Raw genomic sequence first — 12,489 nt, 5'->3', positions numbered from 1 at the left:
TGTAGGGAAGGGATGCATCAACCCAGAGGAACAGGACTGAGGACCCCAAAGCCACCATGGCAGCTAAGGCAGAGCCCAGGCACCAGGATTCATTAGACTAGCAGCAATCCCCACCCTCCACCGCACCAACATTTGGTCCTCCTCCAGGACACAGCTCTTCCAAGAGGGGCTGGAGCTAGGAGACGTCCTCAGGATCCTGGGCTGTTGGGCATTCCCACGTGGACACATCACAGGAACAACCCACTCACCAAGATACTCTTGTACATGTTGCCATTGTCCACAGCCAGGCTGACACGGATGATACAGCAATCGTCAATCTGCTGGTTGTAGAGGGGCAGTGAGAGGGAGGAGTAGCTGGAGATCCCCGAGACGGAGCGCTTGTGGGTGCGTGATGCCGTCACCGGCGTGGAGGAGACCGAGGAGGAGGAGGCGCTGCTGGAGCCTGAGCCAATCCCAGATGTGTCCAGTGAGGACAGAGAGGTGGATTCCCAGAACTGAGGGGAAGAGGCAGACGTGCAATAGCTTTCAGCCTCTTGATCCATGAGATGGGGGATCCCAGCAATGTCCCCTAGGGGCTGGGAAGGGAGCAGGGGGGCAGAGCCGGGGCAGGGGGTTCTGTAACTGAAGAGGCAGTTACAACAATGGAGTGGGAGGAGAAAGTGCCCGAGGACATGGAGAGAATCCCAACCGGAGCCACGGATGGAGATGGGAAGGCAGAGGGGTCTGGGGCTCCCGCAACTTAGACCCAACCTTTAAGGGGACAATGCAGGGGCCCACCCCGCCCCACCCCACCTCCAAACTGAAGGCAGAGATGCCACCCCCATGCCCTGGGCGCACCTGCCTCCTGCTGCCCTGGGCGCGGGGAGAGCCCGGCGAGCTGCCCCGTACCTTCTTCTCCTGGCAGTCGGGGGACTCGGGGATGAAGCTGATGTTGATCTCTTCCACGTCAGAGCTGCTGGAGCCGGCGGAGGTGACGCTGAGTGAGTCAGTGGTGTCCCCGCTGCACAGGTACTGCCCGCACTTGAGCTGGTCAAAGGACTTGGAGTGGGAGCTGCCACTGGCGCAGGGCTCGGCGCTTGGCGGCTGCCGACTATCAGAGAAGAGAGAGGCCCTGGATGACCATGCTGGCGTGTCAAGCAGCCAAGGGACCCAGTCAGCTCGCTACCCAACAACCCAGGTCCAGGTCCCATGGCTCAAAAAGGAGACATCTGTGGGCAGCGAGACCCCTGGCCTGGCTGGATTCCAGCCTGCTCCATTGCATTCTGCAATAGCGAGCCCTCACACAGCTGCACCGATGCCCCCTGATGTGACCTGCAGGCCTCGTCTATTCTAATCCTATGCCCCCTCTGTAATGCTGCACTCGTGGACCTCGCTTCTGCCTTCACCCCGCAGCGACAGCCTCCTGGTGGCTCTGTCAGCTCTCCTCTGTCTAGACCGGCCACACGCAAGCACCCCAGGGACAGGGGAGACTCACTCGCTCCATCGCTTTATGATGCCCGTGTTTTTCTTTGCCTTCAACGTGTTGCTGGCTGACTCAGACAAGGGCTCGATCTCACATGAGAGCCCATAGCTGGGAAGGGAGAGAACAGACAGTCAGCTTGGCTGCAGCCTGAGGTAAAGCCCATGTGTTTGGGCTGGGCTTGCACCCCTCCTCCCCCCCATGACCACTGTGTGAGCAGTGCAGAGAAGGCACCCCCAAAGCGAGAAGGAATGGATCGGCCTCAGTCTGCAGGATTAGGGTGACCACAGGTTTCTGGCAGGGCTAAGTCTGGGTATACAAGGCAGGGGGCTGCCCAGGTCCCAAGGTTAGGTGTCAGCCCCCAGGCAAGAAGGAAGGTCTAGTTGCTTAGGCAGCCCCTAGTCTGAGGGCTCAGCCCACACCCTTCACCAGTGTCACATTGTCCTGATGAACAGAAGCTTGGGAAGCAAGTGGAGACTGCCCAGGGCCTTATATGCACTGAGGGGAAGGGGCTACAGGCCCCAAGGCCTTGGTAGCAACTTGTAAGAGGTTTGAGTTTGAAGGAGCCAGCAAAGCAGGGCAGCTCAGCCATGCTCCCATCCCACAGCAGTGTGGAACGAGGGGAGTCCTCAGAGAGGCCCTAGGACCGAAGCATCTGGCTTGGGCTCACCTCTCGGCTTCGCTGAGCCTCTCCACGCCGTGGAACCACTCTACGAACCGGTCCTCCTGCGTGAAGCTGTAGTTGTTGCAGGCCGACTGCAGCAGCTTGATCTGGGCAATGACTTCGAACTCCTGTGAGCAAGAGAGGCAGGGAGACTGAGTGAGGCCCGGCTCCCACTCACCTTGCCCTGGCCAGACCTCCCCAACCCGAGCCCTCTCACTTTCAGACCAGTCCTGAGGGCCATGTGTGGGAATGACCTTAACTGAGCAGCTCAGAGCTCAGTGCTCCAAGCTGCAGGACAAGAGAGGGCTAGAGCTAAGACAAGAGGGGAACCAGCCCCAATTGAACTGGAGTGGGGACTCTGGGTACCAGGGGGCATCCAGCCAGCCCCATCATCTGCCTCACTGTGCAAAGTCTGAACGTGACAAGCACTCACCTTCCTTCTCTTCTCGAAGTTGATCAAGCCTCCCTGAAAGAAAGAAGTCAAAGGAACGTTACAGCAAACCAAGCATGGGAAGTCCCTATCCCACAGCCTGGCATGGATCATGCAATGAAGCGAGCCTCCGCCAGGGGACAGTGTCAGCACAGCAATGTATCCCTACATGCCTATGGGTAGGGGAGCCAACAGGGTCCAACTACATTTTAGCCAATTCCTGGGAGCTTCAGGGCTCTGGAAGGAGAATGAGATTAGGAGAGCACACGGCAGGGTACGTACATCCAAGAAATCCTTCATGGCGGTATCAAGCATCACCAAGTCTGTGAGGAAGGTGCCCAGGTAGGGGATGGTGCCCTGCATCACACCCTGCAAGAGGAGAACAAGGGTCAGCTGGAGAAGCCTGGTCACAGCCCCTACAAGGACACTGGGAGCCCAGAGGGCAGTGGTGCCCAACTCACCATCTCTCTTTGCTGCTGCTGGCGCTTCTGGGCCCTCTTGGGGTTGATCTCCAGGGTGGCAAACTTGGACGTCCCTTCCTGGATTTGTGGGAAGGAGAGAGGTTGGCTCATCACTAACACTCGCTAATGCAAGAGGCTCCCGTGGATTACAAACTCCAGCCTCTTGGACTTCGCGCCGTGCTTACTGGCACTCGCACTGCACCCCAGGGTGGGTTGGGAGTGCAGCAGCCCCATGCAGGCAGGAATGGATGCGGGGGCCCTGCCAGCTTGAGGGCCTGTCCACACAGGGCACCTTGCTGGTCACCGTGATATAACTGGTGCTGGGATATAGGTACACTCTCTGGGGGCGGAGCGAGCAGCTTTTTCTGTCTGAGCCTAAACGTGCCCTTAGTGTGAGCTCTATTCCTGACCCTGCCACTGACCTATGGGGTAAGGCTGACTGAGCCACGGGCTTCTCTGCTCTTGGGTCAAGTCAAGCGGCAGCACAGCTCCTCCTTTGGAAAGAGCTCTGAGATGTCATGGGAAGTTCCCCGTGAGACCCGGTATTAACCGCCTACAAGTCATGAGCTGAACTGGAAAAAGGGCATGTTACACTGGAGTCAGAGTGCTCTCACAGGGACTCATGCCCTGGCTGTCATTCACAGCCTGTCCGTCGGTGCGACTCTCCTAAGCCAACAACCCTTCAGTGTCCTAATGGAGAAAGGGATGATCGAGGCTGAGCGCTGGCACTAGCACCACAGGCAGCTTCTCTTGGGAAGGCCATGCTGCCTTCCCTGGCTCCGTGCATCAATACAGCAACAGGAGGGTTTGTTCCCTGTTGGATTTGATGCTCCCAGCCCAATCAGCGCTCGGATGAAACGGCCATGTGAGTGCTTCCAGGGACAGACAAATGTTCCTGCAGCCGCTGGCAGCCCGAACCATGTACAGGCTCCAAGAGGGACTGAGAATCTCTGGGACCCAGAGGAGCTTTTCCTACAGGCTAAAAAGCAGCCATCTCCAGAGGGGAGCTGGCAAGGGTGGCACAGCATCATGCATGGCAGCACAGACATCCTTTGCATTTGAGCCTGTGGCTTCTGGCAACCTGGTGATGCCAAGACTCCAGCATGAACAATCCCTATGTGGTTCAAGAATGAACAGGCTCCAGTCCACCTCATAAACCAGGGCACCCTAACACAGCACAACACCACGGGCATCAGCAGGGCTGCTCCTGAATCATGCTGGCGGCCATGAGAGCAGAATCAGGCCCAGAAGAGAGATCTGCACGTGTGTCATTCCAGCAGCCCCCAAGCCAGCTATTTCCTTTGTGGGGTAGGTGCCAGGAGTGACTGCTCTATTTTGGCTCCAGCCACTGGATTCACAAGATCCCACAGCCAGTTTCTGAGACACTTAAAACCTCACGTTTGTTCATAGGGAGAGAGATAATGAGAAGCAAGCCGAGAGCCTGTCCAGGTCTCCATGCCACAGCCTGCATCTGGCCTGGCCTTGCAGGGGGAGAGCACCACTATCTCTGTGCCAGAGATAAGGGATGGGGAGGGAATCCCTGTCCGGATGCACCCTCCCCCCTTATCTTCTGCCTTCACTGGGGATTTCTTTGTTGCCAGTGCCCAGCCCAAGCTTGAATGGAGCAATGTGCAACACAGCAGGTTGCCTCGGTCACTGCTTAGCTGAAAATCATGAAGGCAGGCAACACAGCACCACTGAGGAGTTGCACGTACAGCAACTCCAGAGCCGGCCCGTAAGTAAACAGTCTCTGCTCATCCCGCGAAACAAGCCAGGAGGAATTTCGGAAGCCTCCTGGCCCTGTCTCCCTTGGTCCAGGGTGGTGGAAATGGCCTGTTTTAGACAGGTCTGGCTGCCTATCCCCAAGCCCTTGCTGGAGGCTGCAAGGCTGTAGGGTCTTTGGGGCAAACCTTTGCTTGGGTTTACAGGACACACTCCTGGTCTGTTCCCCATGGGCAGAGGGTGTGTAAACAGCTCAGCTTTAAATAATTCAAACCAGGACCCGATCTGGTTTGGTTGGGCACATACTCAGCCTGAGGCACACATCTGTCAGCATCTATATGGGCAAGCAGAGTGTGTGTGAGTGCTGGTGAACAGGAGGCACGCCCTGAAGCCTCTCTAAGACCTCGAGCAGCTCGTGGTATACACTGCTACAGGACTCCCTGCCCCGCTGCAACCTCCTCCCTGCGAGCCTGGAGTTGGAGCCCACGGTCAGCAGTGACGCGGGATGCTGGGGGATGAAAGCAGCAGGTGGAACAAGCTAGGACAAATTTTGATGGAGCTCCTCGTACCTTGATGAGAAGCTCCCGGCTCAGCGAGTGGTTGTTCTCGTCAGAGAAGATTTCCGATAGCTCATGAAATGTGCGGAAGCTCTCCCTGCTCACAGAGAAACAAGGAGGCATTAGTAACGGTCCCCCCTCTCTGCCTCCTGGTTGGGACAACCCCCACCCTTGCACTTCTCTATGCCCCCTCTTAGGGCAGCATTCATTAACCCCCGATGCTGCTGTCAGACTAAAGCCCCACCTTGTTCCTCCAATACCCACTTTTTTGCCTGAGCCCAGCCCCACCGACTGAGCTGCCTCCCCTCCCCTCCCCACTCCTGAGTAATACAGGAGATTTTCCCAGCATACACAAGGAACACGTCTCTTTCCCGCTGGCTGGTGGATTTGCTGACACTGCAAGACATTCTTCTCAGGCTGGCTGGGCCCCTCAAGGGCACACAGCTCTTCATGGCATCACTGGGTAGCACTGGTGGAGCTTCTTCATGTTATATCCACACTAGCAGGATACTTCTGCTATTTCACCCTGGACCCTGGCTCTTGGACATGCTCCATGACACAGGGCTAGAGCTAGCAAGGTCACCCAGGCCACATTCATGCTACCAGGGGACCCCACTACTACAGGGCAGCCCTGTGACATGAGTCCTATGTGAGGCAGAGGGGAGCTGCCTATTCTGCAGCAACAGCTGGACCCCAGGGGGCTCTGCTCACCGTGACACTTCATCCCAGGTCTTCTTCAGTCTGTGCACGGCGTTGTACTGCAAGGCAGAGAGGATGGCACGGAGAGAGGAGAAATTCTTCAGGATGCGGCACTCCTGGGGGGGGACACAAGCCAGTGGCAGGGCTGGATGTTAGTTGGAGATGGCGCACAAAAAGGATTATCAACTCCCCCTTGGGCAATGGGGACAGGAGGGCCAGATCCTCAGCTCACTCAATCCATGCCACCCCACTGACAGCAGAGACACGCTGCTGTCCACCAACGGTGGCTCTGCCCATAGCACTTCCCAGCCCCCTTCAGCCTACCCGCTCCTGGCCCACCTCTGCCAGGTCGCTCATACCCCCATCTGGGATAGGAGGTCATTTAAAACAGATTAATGGGTGACTGGGGCTGCGCAGGCTTGGGGAAGCTGAGGCATAGATAGAAGAGGCCTGCCCAGGTCCCCTGGACTGACCTGGGACAACAGAGTGAGCCAGTGGCAGGACAGATGTGCTGACCTCTGTCAGCACATCTGTCCTGCCTGTCTGTTAAAACGCAAGGCTCTGCACTGCAAAGTGGAGCCCTAAACCAGTGGTTCTCAACCTTTTTGTACCAGGTCCCATTTGTAAACATTGATGGCCAGTCCTGACCTAGTGGCCCACACTCCTGACCTGCTGCTCCCCCCAGCTCCCCAGTGTGTGGGGCATAGGGGGCCACAAGCAGCCCCAAGCAGGCCCTTGCAGGCTGGAACTCTGCCAGTCTGCAAGGGAAAACCCACGGTTTCCCGTGTTTTTCCCTTTTAAAGGAGAACCCATTTTTAAAGTTTGTTTGTGACCCTTTCATATATTCTTACGACCCACTTTTGGGTCGCACCCCATGGGTTGAGCAATGCTGCCCTAGACCATAGTGCTGCAAAAACCTCCCACCAACAACCAGGGACAACCTCCTGGGGCCAGTTTCATTTACCCGAGCCACCTCGATCCACCGCTCCACCACTTTGGCTCTCTGCTGTGGCTTGAGGGACCGGTCCCCGAGGCACATGGCGATGACGCAGTTGGTGACTCTGTTGAACTGGGAGACGGTGGCCCGAATGGTGGGTGCCAGGTGCTCTTTGCCCTTCTTGTCACGCTGTGACCAGATGCAGCCCAGGCAGTGGTACGGCACCACTTTCTTAAACAGCTCCTGGAAGAGGAAAGGACGGAGATGGGTTTGTCTGGGGATGTCTGAGAAGGCAACGGGGGAAGCAGGAGGAGATGTGGGGAGCAAGGGGGAAAGACAGTGAAAGGCCGAGGCAGACTGGCAGGCAGCACGTGGGCTGGGCACAAGCATGTGGCCAGAAAGCAATCAATGCCTATAGCCAGACCAATACTCACAGCATCCATCAGCGTGAACTGCTCGGCTACCATCTCTGGGGAGAAGGAGAGGAAGTCTGGCTTGCCCTCCCCCAGCCCGTTCTCCTCCACGATCTGGAAGGTGCAGCTGGTGTGGTCCACGGCTGCAAGACACGGGGGGCAAAACTAAGAATGACCTGCAAACCCCCTGCCCCTTGCTATACTGCACGCCCCCTTGCTCCCCACCTTGCTATACTGCATGCCCCCTTGCCTCCCCGTTATACTGCATGCCCCCTTGCCCCCTCGCTATACTGCACGCCCCCTTGCCCTCCCCCCATCCCTGCTAGCTCTCCCACACCCCAAGTGCTCCTCTTGCACGTGTGCCCAGGCCACCCCCGCTCCCATGTGCAGGCACACATACACCCACACACATCCCACACACACTGGCAGAGCAGATGGAGGCGCCCACACATCACGTTTCTGCAAGGAATGCCACCCTCCTGGGGGGGATCTGGTTCTGAAGAGGCTACCTTAGACGCTCATTTGTCACCTGAACTTGCCTGCAGCCCCTGCTGTGGGACAGCGAGGGGTCTGAGGGCCTGATGAGGGCAGGGAAAGACAGATCAGACCTCACTGATATGGGAAGACTAATCCAGATTAACTACAAGGAGGACTGGTAGCTAGCTAGTTCACCTGCCCAAACCCCCTGCATCAGCCCTCACGTTCAGAACCAAAGCATCCTTAATCCACTTCAGCCTAATTTGCCTTTAACTGTGCAGCAGGTTTTGTTCAGCCCTGGCAATCCCTCAGGCACTCGCCCTCCTTTCTCCATTCATGTCCCTGCCACAGGGGGTCTTTGCAGGCAGCTCTCCACACCTGAGACCCTGGGGAAGCCCAAGATCCACCTCCCCCATACAGAGCAGGAGGGGGCACCAGGTGTGGGGAGGAAGCACTGCTCACCTTCGGCCTCCGCCTCGCTGCGCTCCTGCTGCTGGAACTGGGCCAGCAGGATCCGTGCTCGACGCTCCAGGTCCGACCCAGGGATGTTATGGCGTACATAGGAGATGAGCTGCTTGAGGCAGGCATAGTCGGGGGGCTTCCGGAAGTCCTCTGAGTACTGATCCAGCCAGGCACCCAGGATGGAGGAGATGGTGCTGGGGGTGGGGGAGCACATAGAGAGGCAAGCATGAGTGCCAGGGATGCAGGAAGCAGCCACACGCAAGTAGGCAGACCCAGCCTCTGCGAGCCTGCACGTGTTGATATCCCAGCCACTCTCCACCATGGGTACAATCACCCTGTGAAACTTGCTGCTGCAGGGCACGGCAGCGGCAAACAGCTCAGCCAGTTTCAAGAAAGGGGAAGGAACATGGCCTATACACACGCGATCAGGGCAGGACGCCCGAAGCTGACTCCTGGCTGCTTTTGGGGACCCGCCCAATCCAGAACCATGTCTAAACACTGGCCAGGCTCAGCTCAGGGCCATCCTGCCTACACATCCAATCCCACTGCAGAGGGCAAGACCTGGCACATGCGTGGCTTTGTCACCTGGGGAAGGCTGCACCTGCCCTGAACCAGCTCGGGGAGTGCCCGCCAGCCCAGCTCCCCAAAGACGCTTCAGGAGCAGCCTGGGTGGAGTGGTAGCAGATACACTCACTTTTTCAGCTCCAGCCGCTCATCTACAGCATGTCTGGCATGGTCCCCGTTGGCCTGCGGGTGGAGTTTGCCGTACCTGGAGGGGCATGACAGGGCAGTTCAAGCCACATCCTTGCTTTGCACACACACTCCTTGGCAGCCCTCTCTCAGACATCAAAGCCTAGAGCAACAGCCCCAGGGGACAGAAAGCAATTCTTCCTCCCAGCATTAACCCACGCACAACTGACCAGACGCATTATGAGAGCAGGGCCATGACCAGATGCAGGAAAGCAGACAGACAGCACCTGGTTCACTCTGGGACTGCCTTGTGTTATCTCCATACTGGACGAGGCTGACTGGCCCTTGGGAAGTGGCTGTGCAGAGCACAGCCTGGGCTGCAATCCCTCCTCTGCACTACGAGCCTCCTCGTCCACAAGCCCTGCGCTCCCCCACCCACCCACCACCACTCGGATTCCAGGCATAGCACAATGCCGAGACAATCCCTAGGACAGCCAGAACCTCCTGAAGCACAAGAGCGAGACACGTGCTCCCTGGTATGTGCTCCCACGAACACTGCCCCATTGTTCAAAGGCCCAGCAAATGCACTGGGGAGGCACGAGGAGATAGAGAAGTGGAGGAGAGCCGGAGGGGGAGGGGTGAGCCAGACGCTCCAGCTGCAGAGCGAAGGGGGATTTGCTAAAGGGCTCAAGGCAGAGAAGCCAAAGTCTCCGAGCTCATAGGGGCTGGCCCCACCCTTATTTCCTGTTATATGCATTATGCTCCATCTCCCCTGGGCACAGAAGGATCGGCAGCAGCAAGGCTGGCAGAAGGGAGGGCTCTGGGACATGCGGGACAGCAGAGGTTCCTCCCCTATCCGAGATGTCACCCTCTGCCTTGCTTGGAGATGCGGCCATGTGGGCCAGTCCAGCACTGCAGAAGCCCTCCCTACCCCACCAGCAAGTAGCCTGCTCGCTTGGGCTACACGCGAGGAGCCAGCCCAGCCAGACTGAGGAAGTTTGGAGGCTGGATAGGGGCACGAGGAGCCCCCACAGGGGAGGTGGGAGGACGAACTCTGGTCCAAATTGGGAGTGACCCAGTGACAGCCATGACAGGGCTAGAAGAGAAGAGAGGATGTAGATCCTTTTGAAAGAATACGTGCACTGTTCATGAGAACTTGAGGGTGGGTAGGGTACCGACCCCCTGGCATGCCCCCAGCCTCCAACCCCTCAAAGCGCATCAGAGGCGAGGGGCAGCATCACCTGTTGAGCAGCAGGTCCAGCACTTGCTTGGTGGTGGCAAAGGCTCGGTAAGTGCACAGGAAGATGGTGACGTAGGTGGAGTCATTGCCCTTGAAAGCCGAGACCAGATACTCCACCAGCTTCTCCAGGGTCCCGGCTTTTATGGTCCGCACCTTACACGTCTCGTAGAGGTTTAAGGCCGATTCGTTCTCGAACTGCAAAGCAGGGAGGAGGAGACATGTCAGGCTGGGGGTGAGACAGACCAATGCAAGCACAGGCCAGAAGCACTGGTGTCCAGAGGGGCACACACATGGAGCTACAACAGGACCAGTCCCAGGGCACTTCTCCCTAAAGCTGTTGTCCCAAGCATGGCATCATGGAGCTGGGGGATAGCCCAGCCATCAGATGCCCAGTGCCGTTCCTAGAGATGTCACTCCCAAGCAGGAGGCTGGAAGGCCCTTTGCAGCCGCCACAGGACTGTTGAGAACCTGCCCCTACATGCAGCATCTGCATGAAGAGCTGCACTTTTGCCTCTCCCTGGGCAGGGCTCCTCTCCGGGGGACAAAGCCAGCCCCCAGGCACGACCAGGGAATTCTTGGCTCCCAGCCCCATGCTCTATTGATGGAGCCATTTGGGACTAAATACAGCTTGTTCAGCATGCCCGTGGCAACCCTAACTCCCTGCCCCTGGGTCCCCACTGCCCCTGTGCTCAGAGGGCTGCCATGCTGCAGCACCCCAGCTCATCCCCCAGGCTTGGCTCAGACCCACCCAGCACAAGTGGGTCCAGGAAGCAGAGAAAAGTTGCAGAAAACCCACTCACTCCAGGAAGCAGAGAAAAGTTGCAGAAAACCCACTCACTCCAGGAAGCAGAGAAAAGTTGCAGAAAAGGAAAGAAATAAAAGGAGGGGAAAGAAAAATAGAGTGCAGGAAGCCCCGTGACCACTGCATGGCCCCTCTTCCCTTCCAGTCACTGCAAACCCCAAAGCTCCCACATCTCCCACATCAGCCAGACACGTCCCTCCTCGGGCAGTTCGGAAAACCAGGCGTGGAGCCATCAGGGCTCTGGGATCCTTCGCTCTGCTGTGCTCCTTGCCTGTCCAGGCAGACGCGGGAATGCGATGGAGTCAGACAGCCGGAAAACTCATCCCCAACACTGCATTCCTGTGGGCTGGCCGCCCACCTCCGCCTCCCACCCCAGGCCTGCCCTGCTGTTTCCAGCACAGCAGAAGAGGCTTTTCTGTGGGCTCTATGAGGCTGAAGGTAAAAGGGTCTTAATCCCTCTGAGATGGGGAGAAGGGGCAGTCTTAACTCTGCCCTTTCTGGGGAACAGAAAGGGCCAAGGCTTGAGGAAAACTGAGCAGCCTTGTGTCCCATGGAAACTGGGGAATCCAGCACCTCCCAGAAGACCCCTGCCCTACCCCAGTCTGCTTTCCATTCCCTTCCTGCTTTGCAAGAAAGGGGAATTCCTCTCCTCTGACCCCACAGCCTATGGCCAGCACTCTCTCCCTTCCTGCTACAGCCCGGGGTCAGGTCAGGATCAGGAGCTCTGTAGAAGAACCCAACATAGGGATGCTCCCCCATGGATGGCTCAAGGATGGAGCAGGTGGGCTGGGCACCCAGGCACGGTGTATTGAGCCTGCCTGTCTGGGCCCCCAAACCCTAGAGCTATTCTCCCCCTGCACTGGCTAGTGTCGGACACCTCTGCCTCCAGCAGCCACATTCCCAAGTCAAGCTCCCACCGCACGCCCTGTGACCCAGGCCACACAACACAGTGAGAGAGGCCACAGAGCGCTGGTTACAGGCCGGGCAATGGCAAGGATGAACGTCTTTGCCAGCTGCCACAGGCAGCAGAATCGCTCCGGGAGAGCTCAGTGGGGAGGGCTGTGGGGGGAAAAAACAACGGGAAGTTTGGCCCAGCGCCCCTGCCCTGCTTACCCCCAGCCATCGCTGCCCCTTGTTGGCTGTGTGATGGAGCTGCACCTTCCGGAGGGATATGCTGTAAATCACGCCGTCTTCCTGCTCTTCCCCGATCTCCTGCGTGGAGCTCTGCAACGCAGGGAGACAAGCAGAGAGTCATTTCCATGAAGCAGGGGAGGGGGGACCCAGCCCCAGCCCTGCTCTTGTCCCCCGAGAGGAAGTGGCCAGGGCTCAGAGAGGTGACAGGGTTTGCATATTTGCAGGTACATGCACAAATTAGATTACATCATTCCTCGTGGGCGGGTGGACACCGTGCGGCGAGGAAGCTCGTCTCAGTAGGAACCACTCCCCCTTATCAGTGAACACCACAACACCCCACAG

The 12,489-nt window shown here is 57.9% G+C and overlaps 1 protein-coding gene across 4 annotated transcripts in view; it reads right to left on the bottom strand.

Moving 5' to 3' along the window:
* Positions 1-12,489, bottom strand: part of RALGDS (ral guanine nucleotide dissociation stimulator) — a 73,488-nt gene that overhangs the window by 3,407 nt on the left and 57,592 nt on the right. For 2 of the 4 annotated variants that reach the window (XM_025211286.1, XM_025211284.1), the window contains exons 2-16: positions 12,127-12,237; positions 10,213-10,406; positions 8,976-9,050; positions 8,282-8,475; positions 7,364-7,485; positions 6,957-7,172; positions 6,005-6,108; positions 5,306-5,390; positions 3,015-3,092; positions 2,836-2,922; positions 2,557-2,589; positions 2,130-2,251; positions 1,475-1,570; positions 838-1,090; positions 247-494 (exon numbers count right to left, since the gene is read on the bottom strand). In XM_025211286.1, coding sequence (XP_025067071.1) covers positions 247-494; positions 838-1,090; positions 1,475-1,570; positions 2,130-2,251; positions 2,557-2,589; positions 2,836-2,922; positions 3,015-3,092; positions 5,306-5,390; positions 6,005-6,108; positions 6,957-7,172; positions 7,364-7,485; positions 8,282-8,475; positions 8,976-9,050; positions 10,213-10,406; positions 12,127-12,237 — 2,018 coding nt within the window. The remainder of the gene's footprint in view (positions 1-246; positions 495-837; positions 1,091-1,474; positions 1,571-2,129; positions 2,252-2,556; positions 2,590-2,835; positions 2,923-3,014; positions 3,093-5,305; positions 5,391-6,004; positions 6,109-6,956; positions 7,173-7,363; positions 7,486-8,281; positions 8,476-8,975; positions 9,051-10,212; positions 10,407-12,126; positions 12,238-12,489) is intronic. The other 2 variants (XM_014522802.2, XM_025211285.1) reach the window with 2 other exon arrangements.

The sequence above is a fragment of the Alligator sinensis genome, unplaced genomic scaffold, assembly GCF_000455745.1.
Source record: "Alligator sinensis unplaced genomic scaffold, ASM45574v1 scaffold829_1, whole genome shotgun sequence".
Lineage (NCBI taxonomy): Eukaryota > Metazoa > Chordata > Crocodylia > Alligatoridae > Alligator > Alligator sinensis.
The sequence above is the reverse complement of the archived record's forward strand: the minus strand, read 5'-3'. Positions and strand labels throughout refer to the sequence as shown.